The sequence below is a fragment of the Notothenia rossii genome (genome assembly GCF_949606895.1).
Source record: "Notothenia rossii genome assembly, chromosome: 9".
Taxonomy (NCBI): domain Eukaryota; kingdom Metazoa; phylum Chordata; class Actinopteri; order Perciformes; family Nototheniidae; genus Notothenia; species Notothenia rossii.
In genome coordinates, this window is record NC_136907.1 from 28685588 (window position 1) to 28699501 (window position 13914).

At 37.9% G+C, this 13914-nt stretch overlaps 1 protein-coding gene across 6 annotated transcripts in view; it reads right to left on the minus strand.

Moving 5' to 3' along the window:
• Positions 1-7369, minus strand: part of usp25 (ubiquitin specific peptidase 25) — a 46944-nt gene extending 39575 nt beyond the window's left edge. For 3 of the 6 annotated variants that reach the window (XM_079648823.1, XM_079648824.1, XM_079648821.1), the window contains exons 1-3: positions 7129-7369; positions 1120-1197; positions 32-176 (exon numbers count right to left, since the gene is read on the minus strand). In XM_079648823.1, the coding sequence (XP_079504949.1) occupies positions 32-176; positions 1120-1197; positions 7129-7170 (265 nt within the window). In that variant the 5' untranslated portion in view covers positions 7171-7369. The remainder of the gene's footprint in view (positions 1-31; positions 177-1119; positions 1198-7128) is intronic. The other 3 variants (XM_079648822.1, XM_079648825.1, XM_079648826.1) reach the window with 2 other exon arrangements.
• Positions 7370-13914: the final 6545 nt, after the last annotated feature.

Here is a 13914-nt window from a genome sequence, read left to right on the forward strand (position 1 = left end):
GGCTCTCTTAAACTTTAGGTAAGCTGCTCACTTGTGTCTGCCTGGCTGCCCACGCTGATGTATCTGTCGCTGGCCACCTGCGACGTCTGGTAGTAGGTGGTCTCATCCTGCTGAGGAACCTTGGCGTTCTTCTCCGTCAGAAAGGCCACAGCCTCAGCCAGGTCTCCATTGCTTACCTGCAGCAACAGTGGATGTGTCAAGTTTGCTATGAAGACATGATAATGATGAGCAGGAAAAGTCCACGAAATCTGTTGCAGCCCAATAACCATATATTTTGTAGCTTTAGTTTCTTTGGTTAGACTTGAAGACTGGCTGCTGATTAAGATAACTGACAATAGTTGAAGTGTGGGCAAAAACCCGAAACATAAATACTTTTCTGATGCATATCCGATGTAAAACTGTGTAACTGTATTGTTTAGTAGCGATTAGGGTGTCCAATAGCATCGGTGCAAATCATCATCAATTTATGCTTTTATTTAGAAATTGCCATGGAACATCTCTTTCAACAGTTTCATCCAATTGTGCGGGGCTAAGAGCGGTGCTAGCCTCATTAACGAGCTGCGCTAGTATCTCTTTTTGCCATGTGAAAGAGAGTGTTTGTGACACCTGGCATCAACCTTATAGCTGTGAGCGGAGCAGAAAACATGTCTGTACAACTCCTCAGGAGTCAAGCCAAGCTCCGCTGTCTTGCTTGCCATCATCTGATTAAAAGGGATAGGGTTAGCTTCAACGTTAGCGACATCGGCCGAGGCTCACTTTAGACGGCTTGACTTTTAAGGCGGACCAGCATTTGTCATTTAGTGACCACTTAGCATATTTAACCAGTTAGTAGCACTCCAATGACAGGACCTGTATGTTTATTATTTTAATATAAATAATAGATAATTAGATTTGGATTTTTTTCAAATGTCTAAAATAGCCGAGTTAGAAATGGTCAAATCATATTGTGGTTGATTTTTGTGAGTAGATTTAACTGCAGTAGTTTGTGTTAAAAGGGCACATTATATCCTCTCATACTGATAGCCAGTTCCCTGTGGCAGTCTCTGTATTATAGGCAAATATCTCATTGTTATCCAAAAGATTCAGCAAGAAAACAAGGAGTACATGTTCATGCTTTACCTGCAGGGCTTGCTGTAGCAGCTGAACATCTGTGGTGCCCGTGACCTCCCTCAACTGGTTTAGTAGTGTCTGCTGGTGCTATTGAAGAAAAAAAGAGGAAACGAGGCAGTTTAGAGCAAAGCATCATAGAGACAAGTGGTTAAGAGCAGGTTCAGTTTTTATAAACAACACCAATGAACTTACTAATATTGCTATTACACTCCTATAGTAACATCCAGGTAAATTAAAACAAGACACAGTAAGAACAATCTCCATCTTCAACTGTAGGGGAAGACTTAAACAATCCATCTCCAAGTTGCTACAGCCGCTACATAAAAGGCAATAGAAACCAGTCAAGTTTAAGTAGGGCTGTGCGATTATGGCAAAAATCATAATCACGATTATTTGGGTCAATAATTGATATGATTATTTAGACAATTATTCATTGACCATTTATTGAACTTTAAAACAAATAATATTTTACCAATAAACAAGATCAACAAATATGTTGGGGCGCACTTCCAAAACCATACTAAACATATATTAATATGATAAATAGAAATAAATTAGACCAAAATAAATTAAATCAAATATGTTGCAGTGCACTGTCACAACCTACTGAAAACTCCTTAACACACAGCCAATATTTTGGTTCAACATATTCCACTCAGTTAAACGTTGAAGGCTGGCCAACCGTCATGGTCCAGAAGTAACAGGAAATAAATGTTGAACTATAATTTAAGACCAAATAAAAATGTTTTGGCCACCATGGCAAATGCTGGTAGGGCTGCTCATGTCATCTCTTAAAGATTTTTTGCAAGAAACACCAGCCTGTTTACATGGTCTGGTTTCAGAGATGAGCGCAGGCAGGTGAACATATTGCCACCTGTACTGAAGACCCTCTCTGAAGAGGAACTTGTGGCAGTGCTGCCACATATGACACAGGAAAAAAAGAAAAGACTCTGAACCCTTTCTTTGTCATTATATAAAAATAGTGTTGCTACAAAAGTATAAATTAGGCTAAAAAGACAACTCAGATCTGAAGCTACACAGGAATCTGCTGCCAAAGTGCAATAAAAAAGACAAAATTAATAGAATCAAACCCATTTTTGTTGCATTTTATTAGAGTGTAAAATGAAATGCCTTTAAAATAGGATGCAAGCAACACTAGTTTCTTAACCTGAATTGATAATAGACTATAATCAATTTAAACAGAACAGATCTTAATGTTTGCATTCTTATACCATTTTGAACAATAATTATAATGAATAAGTTCAAACAAACTAAAACTTACAGCTGATTAATAACGGTATCTAACTTGAGTTTTTATTATATCAAAAACCTGTTGAAATGCTACTGTTATTTTTACTGTCCCCCAAAAGCGCGCCGGCAGCCTCCAGGAATGCTTCTTTCACAACTTTGCTGTCTTTAAAAGACTTCATGTGTTTCACAAGAACGTGACTGACACGATAAGATGCTATGGTAGCAGCCTTGCTCTTGTTGTTGGGCCTGGTGAAAATGGACTGCTGTGCATTTAGCTGTCCTTTCAGGTCCCTCCCCTTTTGGGAGCGTAGGGCAGAATTACGGCCCGTCTACACAGCAGCGTTAAAAATATCTTCCAACGCTTCCAACGCTTCTCTGCCCATTGACTTTGAATGGGGTGACGTCACTTTGCCTCGCTTTTCGCCGAACTGCATTGTGGGGAACGGGCCGTCTACACAGCAGCGTTACAAAAATCTTCCAACGCTTCTCTGCCCATTGACTTTGAATGCGTCACGAGTCACTTTGCCTCGCTTTTCGCCGAACTGCATTGTGGGGAAGCAAAGCGAAGATTTCCAGAATTTCCAGGATTCAAAAGTTGAGCAATGTTCAACTTTTGAAGCTGAGGTGGAAGCGTCAGCCAATCAAATCCCGTTTATGCAAATCTGAAAGTACAAGCGCTAGCCAATCCAACCGCGTGCAAGCTGGGAGAGCCAGAACGCAGTTCATTTTCTATATTCCTGAAAATGGAAGACAAATTAGTTATTGCGGTAGCAAATCACCCGGTTCTTTATGACCAGTCCCTATTTACTTACCGGGATACAAACCGGAGGAACCAGGCATGGAGGGAGGTGGCAGAGACAGTGGGTGAAACTGTTAGGTTTTCGCCTGTTTGGGGATTTTATATCCAGTTTACTTCGTTTAAACATTGCTAGCAAGCATCTTTAGCCAGCATGGAATGTAGCATAAAATAGCACCATAGACATTAATCTCATAAATGTTCATCATAGCCCTTCCCGCTGACACTTTACCTCTGCCACATCATAGACTATATGCATCACATTAATGCACACAATGTCATACTCCTTTCTGCACATATTCTGAGTGGAGAAGAACCGGGGTTTTTTGCTTTGTATGTCGGGGGGGGGAGATTCATGTGATTGGTTGTTGGTCGCGTTGCTCGCAAAACATCCCCAAGCTTTCAGACACGCCCAGCTCCAAGATTTTTCAAGATTTTTTTAAAGCTGCTGTGTGGACGGGCCGTTAGGAGGGAATGCCGCTCCTAAATTACCCTTCTTCGATAAAGCCACGCTCGCATTGCAGATGAGACAGATGGACTTTGAATTGGAATAGACAAAAAGATAATCATCCTCCCACTCGGAGTGAAAATTATATATTTTGGGCTTTTTTGCTTCTGCCATAATTGCGGTCTTGTGTGTGTGCGGCCTGTCACTCCTGTTCACATGGACAACGTCAGCGAAATAGTGCCCACTGCCCACCAGCCACGCTCTGACACATGGGGTGACGTCGGCCAATCACAAAGCTTTGATGCATTCAAGTGCATTATTCTGGCACAGGAAGATTATGTTACAGGACATTAACGATAAAACTGAATATTGTTGTTCTATTTTTAGACACATCTCGCGATCGACTGGGAATCTCCCCGCGACCCTTCTTTTTAACAAGTTGCTGCTCTTGTTCTGACATCTTCGCTCGCGCTGAACACTCACAACACATGTCACTCCCACGTGGACGAGTGGGCTTTTAGGGAGGGGCTAAAGCGCACCCAGCAAAATAATCGTATTTTGTCAATTATACTGTTTTCATAATCGTCGCAAGCCATAATCGTAATCGCGATTAAAATACGATTAATTGCACAGCCCTAACTTTAAGAACATGACATATCATAAAGCAACACCATCATCAGACAAGTAGGGATGGGTATCGTTAGGATTTTATCGATACCGGTATTTTTCGATACTCTTATCGATACTTTTCAATAAATTGGTGCTCAAAATTATACATGACATGATTAGAAGATGTGAAGATTAAACAGTCATTTTATTGTAATTTATTTATTATTTAATGTTGCTTTTCAATCAATGCAGGTATGAGTGTGTTTGACAGTGTGTCTCTGGAAGGGGGACAGTAATTAGGGGCAGTTCATAAATCCATGTAAAGGCCCTGACACACCAAACTGACACCAAAGAACACATCCCGACGGACCCGACTGTTGTATCGCCTCACGTCTCCTGCGTCTTGGCCAAACAGTCACACTGGAACACACCGCAGAGTTCAGTCGACGGCCAAGTAGCACGTACGCACTGCGCATGCGTGAGTGGCAATAACTCTCCTTACCAGCAAGCGGCGGTAGTGTGTATTCGTCATTCAAAAGAGGCAACCAGAAGACAGAATGCATGATATATACAAACAACAAATAGTGTGCGTTCCATTTTCACTCTCGTCCATCACAGACTGTTTCACGTAACGACTTATAATCGAAAACATGTTTAGTGCGGTACTGGAAAAGGAAAAATAATAGCCGTCTGCGTGTGCCTTCTTAGGCGTTTGTTTGCGCACCTCACTTCCGCTGCGCTTCTCATGCACTGATTTGCTAAGCTGCAGAGCCAATCAGAGTGATTTATTTTGCCGACAGCACTGCCGAAAAGACACGACGGGCGGGACACACCAATCTGAGTAGGGTGACAGGACGCTCATCGACGGCCGAAATCGGCTTGGTGTGGGGGTGCGGTGCGGTGTCCCACAAATAGAATCAAATTCTGTGGGAAACACTGCCATATACACAACATTTGGTTTTCTACAACATTCAGCAAGGGTTCAACACATTAGTTGCTTTCAACAGCAATAATAGTGTGAAGATTTGGATATGCCACCTCTAAAATGCCAGCTGGTTGTCAGAGGGAAAAAATAAACAGGGCAAAAATAGGCTTTTTCGCACTGTGGTGTAATATGAGCTACTTGTTTATGGAATTACCAGAAAAACATGGTATAAAATGATATGGTTATAGAGATATGAAATATTCCCACGCTCTTAAAAAGCATGTCAACAAGCCCTGTGCACAACATTATAACTCACGCATGGGTAAATAAACATTATGATGACAGTGTGTTTTGATCACTGTCGGCATACTGGTTTGTTGACACAGAGGGTGGTGAGGTCACAAGGCAGTTCTTTAGACACGTACACACACAGAAACACAAACCAACACAGAAACAAACACATACTTCTCATCTCCATGTGACATGTCTGGCATGGCTATTTGTCACATTGGCCATTAAGACGCATCTTGAATAACACATACTTCTCTGCAATGTACAAGGAACTACTTTGGGTCTTTACAGCGGGTTAGAGGCAGGGGCATTCCCCGTGACTCCATGTATCAGGTTTTCACAGCTGCTTTGTACGTGAATGTGAAGGAGTTGTACAGAAAGGATTGAAAGTCCATCGCAAATTCATCTGCAGGCCATTACATGAAAACCTGCACCACACCCTGCTATCACGAAGCACTCTAATAATGGGGCATAGCTTTAATGACTATAGGCCTAATGTTATCCTACTTATAGCACAATTGCAGTAAATTATGAATTAAATATAAATCATTTGCAGTTGTGCTTATATATTTTCTAGCAGCTGTGGCTCAGGTACTAAATGGGCATCTACCAATCACAGTCAGTTGTTTGTCCCTTAGATTAAACATGGCTAGGTGTCCCTGGGCAAGATACCTAAATGAGTCCCGTATACATGGTCAGTGGTATTTAAGTAAGTCGCTTTGGATAAAAGGGTCAGCTAAATGACATTGAATGTCCAATCATTTCAGCCCCAAATTGGTCAGACTGCATATTAAGATTTCTGTAACACTGCTTCTTTTAGGTTTCTTTTTTGCCTAAGCTCATGACTGCCACCAACCAATCAGACTGCTTATATCGGACTAACTATTTTGCATTGCATTTGTATCGTTACATTTGTATTTCTAACCTAACTTTCGTTTTAGGAACATCATCATGAAGTGGCAGACTCACCAGAGCTTTGCAACATAGTGGCCTCGACCTTTCGTAAACTGAGAGCATGATCACATGTAACCTAATAAGTCCTCAGTTATGAACCATCGCACAAGCTTGCTATCTGGCCACTCCGCCCAGCGTCAACACTGCTGCTCCACTGCCAATGCTTTGTAAACAAAGATATCAGTTGTGATATTAGAGAAACGGTAGCCTAGAAAATATCTGCACACAAACACGGAGTATCCACTCCTCCAAACTGAACATCATCGTTGGTGGAAAGGATGCTGCTAAGTTGACGGCATTAACATAATAACATATGTCCCTGTCAGTTGGCCTTGTTTATTTCACCTGAGGAAACACTTAGCCTATGAAAATAGTGTTAAAAGGGAAGTAGCATCTGAAAGAATATGTATAAACTGCAAGTTACCCAACTTACACATCAGCGCTAATGTTAAACTTCACGTTAGCTCAATGGTACCATTAGCTAACGTTGGCTGGCAGCAAAACATTGGATAAGGCGTAAGCTAAAAGGGAGCGGAAAGCCTAGCTTGAATATAAACACTTGCCATTAACAAACAGTTGCTCAACAACTGCCGTAGGCCACTACAAAAATAAATAATTATATTTTAACTCAACTAACAGAGAAGTTTGCTGACCAACTATGAGGGAAAACTGAGCCATAAACCTAAATAGCTGCACAGCTAGGCTAAAGTAAGCTAGCTACCAAGTTAGCTTCTGGAAGCTTACCTTCTGAGAATGCTGCTGAAGGACATTCTGCTCCACGGTCATGGCGGATTCAGCAATAAATGTATAATTAAATTCAAACCAGGGGTAGCAAAACGCAGAGGATACTTGTGACTGAAGCGAATAAAAACACGATGCTATGATGTCCCCTCCTTAATCAGCGACATCACGGGCGCCATAGAGAATAGCGCAGGTCGTCAGGAGGAATGAAAACATTGCTCTGCCCTGCCTGAGCTCTGGGATTGATTATTCACGTCTGCTCTAACTGCAACTACGTCATGGATCAGATTTGTGTAACTGATGGATATACAATTGTTGACCGTATTTATTTAATAACCAGTTCAGATTCAGATCAATCGTTTTTCTAATATTCCATTCACACAAAAATAATATCCTGCTTATATTGTGGTAACAGAAAAGTGGCCCTTCAATGTTGTTTTTATTTCTCAGACAGTTTATAGATTTGTTATCTTCACGGTCATCTGTATATGTGTCTTACTCTCTAATGATGGTTTATTTGTATTTATATTTTGAGATGTTTATATTTTCGAGTTGTCCGTTTCTTACTATTTTAATTTGTTATTATGTGCAATGCCTTGTTGGTTTTATGCTGCTGCAACAAACATTTTTCCCAAATTGGGATTAATAAACCTACATGTTCTTACTTGAGTCTTTTCATTTCATTGTACTTCTACTCCACTACAATTCAGAGGTGCATTGTGTACTTGTACTACACTTCATTTATTTAATACCTTAGTGACTTCACAGATTTGGATTAATGATGTGACATAGTACAATCAACTCTTAAATCAGAATGTAGTTACACCTGGATTAAATTCACAAGGCTGTGTAAAGAATAGAGTCAAGAAAACTGTGAAAGGTACCTTTCTCAATATTGACCTCGCCTTACTTTTGCTGAGTTCCGCTGCTCTGTATTGGACCCTTTAATGCACCAAACCCTCATAGCATAGCCTGCATAAATGTGTTGTGGTATTTCATACTCCTGTGAGTGTGAATTGAAATATTGGGACTTTTCATAAGATATTCTATGAGCCAAGTCTCACTATTTTTTTTAAATTATGAAGATAAATATTATATTTAAAAAAAAATCTTCTTCCTGCGAATGATCTATAAGGCAACATTTTATTTATTGTTAAAGTCAGAACTTTGGGATGTTATTGGGGGGGGGGACTCAGCAACAACAGCAGCAGGGATGATATGAAGAGCGATTTCATCAAGATAGATTTCAGAGTTTCACGGTCACCAGACTGAACAGACTGGAACACATTGTTGTGCAATAACACTTCTTATAAAACATGATTTTACAATGATTTTTTTTAGCTGCTTTGCATATTACTAGCAACACTTGTAAAATAACGCTGTTTTATAATATACATATTTATCATTTCCATTTTATGTTTTATTCTATATGAATTGTATTGCATTTTTTAACTCATGTAATGCCTGTTAACATTCTGCTTTGAGAATATAATGAATGGTGTAGTAAATATATCTTATCTAATGTAATATGTTATTATGGCTGCTATGTCATTAAGGTTCATTTACTTTTACAATGTTGTTGTTGTTATAATCTTTTTATTTTATTTTCGTATATTATATTTTTAACTCAAGGAAAATAACATGCTGCACTACCAATTTAAGTGGGATAAATATTGTATATAACAGTTATTACTGGCTTTTACGTCGTTGCTTGTATATATTTACTTATTTTTAGGATGCTTGTGCTTTGCTTTTCTACCACGGATGTGTTCTTATCTTATTTTCGTTTTATTAGCATGTGCTTACCTATTTATTATTAGAGTAAAAACATACAGTAAACATCAATACATTCTCTTTTATCAGTTCATCATTAGCTGTTCCATGTTGCGCTGCAATTCAGTCTTTCCCCAGCAGGTGGCAGCATTTCCTTTGGAGCGCCAGTTGCATAATGACAGACCCTACAATGGAACCAGGAATGTGCAAAAGGAAATGAATCATTACAATAATTCCACATGGTAAAACAAGAAGCATTATTAAATCACAAATTCTGTTTCCAATTTTCCCCACTATTCACAGATATTTAATACATGTAGAAGACTCAGAGCCCTACGAGGCGAATTGTTTATCTTTGTAATTGCTGTTTATTTACAAATGTGTACTAATGTTTGTCATTGTAAATGATCTTCAAATCAATGAGATGTGCAACATGTCAGGACATTGCATGTTGATATTCAATTCAAATAGTTTAGAGTATATTTGGATTATAACTTTGCTTGGAATCTGCTTATTTCAAGACATTTGCCACTTTTCTAGCAGCCAGATGTTTTTTTATAATTCTACGAATAAAAGTTCTGATTATATTTTTTCTTCAATTAAGAAAAGTACGAATGGTTATATTTGGCAAATTAATCTTAAGGGTTTTTTTCCCCTGCTTATTTCAAGACAAATGTGTCACTTTTCTATAGAATCCAAATATATTCTTATTCCAATAAATCTTACTAAGTCCATTTATCTCAAGGCACTGGCTCTTGTTTGAAATCTTTATCTACTCTTTTGTTCTTGTTTAAAGATGCTCTTTGCAGTGTATCGACTGACCAGCAGAGTGTGTGAAGGTCTTCACTCTGCTGTCAGAGCACACACAATCCACAGTCAGACCTCCAGGCAGGAAGTGGAGCGATCAGTCAGAGGATCTGGGAAGCTGTCAGGAAACCAATCAGAAAATAAGTTGATGAATCAATTGCTGAATCATGTGATTTAAAGAGCTCAGACTTGTTTGCTGAAGATCAAAATGGATCCTGAAAGTGAGCCTGAGGGCTGAATGAGAATCAGCATTTATGATGCCCCCCTCTGTCTCACTGATCCAACACAGAAAAAAGGACTTGAATATGTTCTTAAATGTAAATTCAGGAAATCGGCGATAATAACAATCATAAAATAAACTAGTTTGGTCATACAAAGTATATTCAGATGCAGCAGTTATGTTAAAAATATTTGCAGTGGATGTGTAGTTTTTTGATGATGGGGTGCCCTGGAGCGGAGAACACCTTAAGCCTGAATGCAGATGGGAAAGAAATACTCCCTACTAGAAAAAGTAAAAACTGTAAAATACTCTGTTACAACTAAAAGTCATGCATTCCAATTCTTAACCAAGTAAAATACAAAAGTGCTGCCATCCTTTTAGACTTAAAATACCAAAAGTAAAGTACTTGTTACGTGTTGTGGCCCATTTCAGAATCATATATCTTAAATCAACGAAATATGTTTGCATGACGACTGATGTATCAAAGTGTTCATCACAGCTGCTCGTTTAACTACTGTGTATACTGCTGCAGGACGTCCTAACCTCAATGTCATAGTTCCTTTATTAGTCTATTTATATTTTAGTTTTATCTTATAATCTGTATCCAGTGTCGGAAAGTGTATTCAGATTCTTTACTTGAGTACAATTAATAATAATACACTCTAAAAATAATACACTCTAAAAATACTCAATTTAAGTACTGCATCCAGAATGGTAATACAATCAAAAGGTAAATAAGTTCGATTAGGAAAATGTTCTCGAAGTATTAGAAGTAAAATTACTCATTTAAAAACTATTTTTAAATATTGGAAAGCAAAAGCATCAAGTCTTCAGAATCTGGAACTGTGTAATATTTTTGAACAAAAACCTTCCCAACAATATTTATACCAAATAATTTCCTGTTCCAATTAAATGAATTGTGTGTCAAAATATATATTTATAAGGTAACTAGTAAATACAACAGTTAAAACACATGTAGTCAAATACAAAGTACCAGTTTGGATTCCAAAATGTAGGACAGTAGAAGTAAAATAGCAGTATAAAATGAAAATACTCAAATAAAGTACAAGTACCTCAAATGTGTACTTAGGTACAGTACTGGAGTAAACTTTCCACCACTGTGTGAATCCTAATGCGTGGTAAGAAATATTGGCTTTCAAATGTGGAAGAGCAGAAATAAAATTAGGATAAAAATACTCATGTACAGTACTTGATTCAATCTACTTGATACATTGGACCACTGCCTGAATAAAAAGAGAAATATAATACGACTTACTTAAATGCGTCCTCTCTGTGCTCCGCCCAGGTTTGATGTTTCCCTCCCAGGTTTCAGAGACAGGCTCCCAGGCTGCAGATGGACACTGTACACTTAATGTGACTGAGGCCATTTTCTTTTTTATTAACTAAGGGCTTGCGGCAATTACATGTCTCTGAATCTGGCTGACAAAGCATCATCCATTACCTCCGCCCCCTCTGCAGCGGACCATTGTCCTGCCACTAGAAGGGATGGAGCTGTGATCATTCTGCGAGTGTCATAATGGCTTCATGTTCAAATGAGTTGGCTCAGCCTCTATGGAATACCAGTTAGGATCTTCCCCCAAGCATACTGAAATCATTAGTTTTCATTATTTTAAAGGTACCCAGAGTGCAACTACTTAATTGGTAAATCTTAATATCCAATTACACATCCTTATGATAAGGGTATTTTATATACTGTACAGGGGAATTACATGTAACAGGATTACGCAACCAGGATACAAAAAAAAACTGTATTCCCATACAGTTACATTGAGGAAAGATGTAATCAGATTACTGTTGAATAAAAGAAAATTGGATTTACGAGCAGGATAAAAATGTATCAACAAAGATCAATATTTGGACGTACTGCCTGAATTTTCCATGTTGGTTTTCATTTAGGCTGCTTCCTTCTTCTTTTTTTAAATATATTTTTTAATGCAGTAGGTTGACACCTAATTTGATCAAACCAAAACACTGTTTAGGTCTAGCCTACTGTAAGTGGAGCCTTAATTGACACATTTTTTATAATAAATATCTTGGTTTCTTGTTTAAGGTTACATTGTTTTGTTGTCTTACATAATACACTCTTATTTGTTTGCATTGCGTTTGATGTCAATATAATCAAAAAGTTAAGGAAAGTAATCAGGTTACATTTCTCTTATATTTCTATGCTCAGAGTAACTACACTATAAATACTTTAATTAAATGTATTATGTCAACAAATTTCACACAACTGTATTAGGTTAGTTGAAAGTAATAATCTTAAATTGAACCTAATATTTTGTATTTAAACTTAATATTATTGCTTTCAACTCACATAATACAGTTATGTGAAATCTGTTGACAGAATACACTTAATTCAAGTCAATGTTTCAGATTTTTCAGTGTAGTCATTCAAGGATTACATTTTTAAAGTACCTCTGTTTTATAGGAAAATAAAACATTAGGCAGTTTCACATTGACGATAACCATCACATCTTTAGAAGCTGATTTCCTGGAGAAATATCCAGTCAATCAATATTTCAATCCAACAGCCCCTGTCTTCCTGCCGCAGACCCCAAGGTTACTTTCAACACTGCTGATTCAGTTTTCCGACAGGATATTTATCTGTCATGAAGCATGAAACCATAAAAAGTGATATGAAAGCACTTTTTCTCCAGACTGAAGCATGGAGCCACATATGAGGTTCGGGTCTTCATAGCACGATAAGCCCCCGTGTGTTCTGCAGTCAGAGGAAATTGCATCGCCACACAGAGATTTGAGATGCTGATCCTCGTATTTAATATCAAATGCAGACATGGACGTCTATCATATATGTTAATATGCGATACAGAAATATGAACACAGCGTATGAGAGGCACAGCACAGATTTTAGTCAGGGAACAGATGTACATGTTTGTTATTGGAAGCAGGCATGGCAGCAATAATATAGTCATTTAATTATGAACAACACTGATGCAACATGAGCATTGATTTGAATCGATAACCCTGTCATGGCAGCATTTAGGGCATCTGGGCAAGATCTCTATGTTTGTGAAGATTTACGCAATTTTCTCAGGTTTCTATATTTTATCATATCACGCATGCACCACCTCTATTCGTCTGTCCTCTTCGGTTATACATTATATTTATTATTTATTATACTTTTCTAAAGTTAATGTCCCAAACCAGAATTGAAGTAAATCCCCACTGACTGCTGAACTCTTGTCTTTTGTCTTTTAACCTGTGTTGGTCAAACATGAGTTTGGAACTGTTAAAATGTAGATCCTGAAATTATTAAGAAGGTAATAAAAGTAATATATAAAATAATTAGCATGTAAATATTATTTTTAGATCAAGGCTACAGCCATGCTACTGGCTATAGGTAACGGAATGTAATGAAGTATATTTACTCAAGCATTGCACCAAAGTAAATTATTTGAGTTACTTGTACTTTAACGGAGTATTTTTATTGTATTTTGTTGGAAGCAGGCATGGCAGCAATATATATGGCAGCAATATATATATATGTCATTTAGACGATTTATATTAATATAATACAAAATATAAATCGTCTTTAATTTTACATATAATTAGAGGTAAGTAGGCTATCCAGCAGAAGTATACAAAGTTATTCAAATTAACTCCACATTTACCAGCTGTGACTGATAGATGAATGCATCAATAATCCAGAAATGTAACATTAATCATTTAAAAATGGGCCATTATGCTCATTTTAACAATACAGCATTGCCTCTTTTACTAAAGCTTAACATCTAAGTTCCTTTTCCACTACTGGTGAGGCGGTACAATGGTGCTATAGCAAAATGCTAACAAAAGCATGGCAACAGGCAGGCAGAATGTTTAGCATGTTCACCATCTTAGTTTAGCATATGTAAGCATGCTAACATTAGCAAATTAGCACATAAAAACGCAAAGCTGAGGCTGATTTAACTTGAATATTTTCGGTCATAAACCAGACTAATAGACGA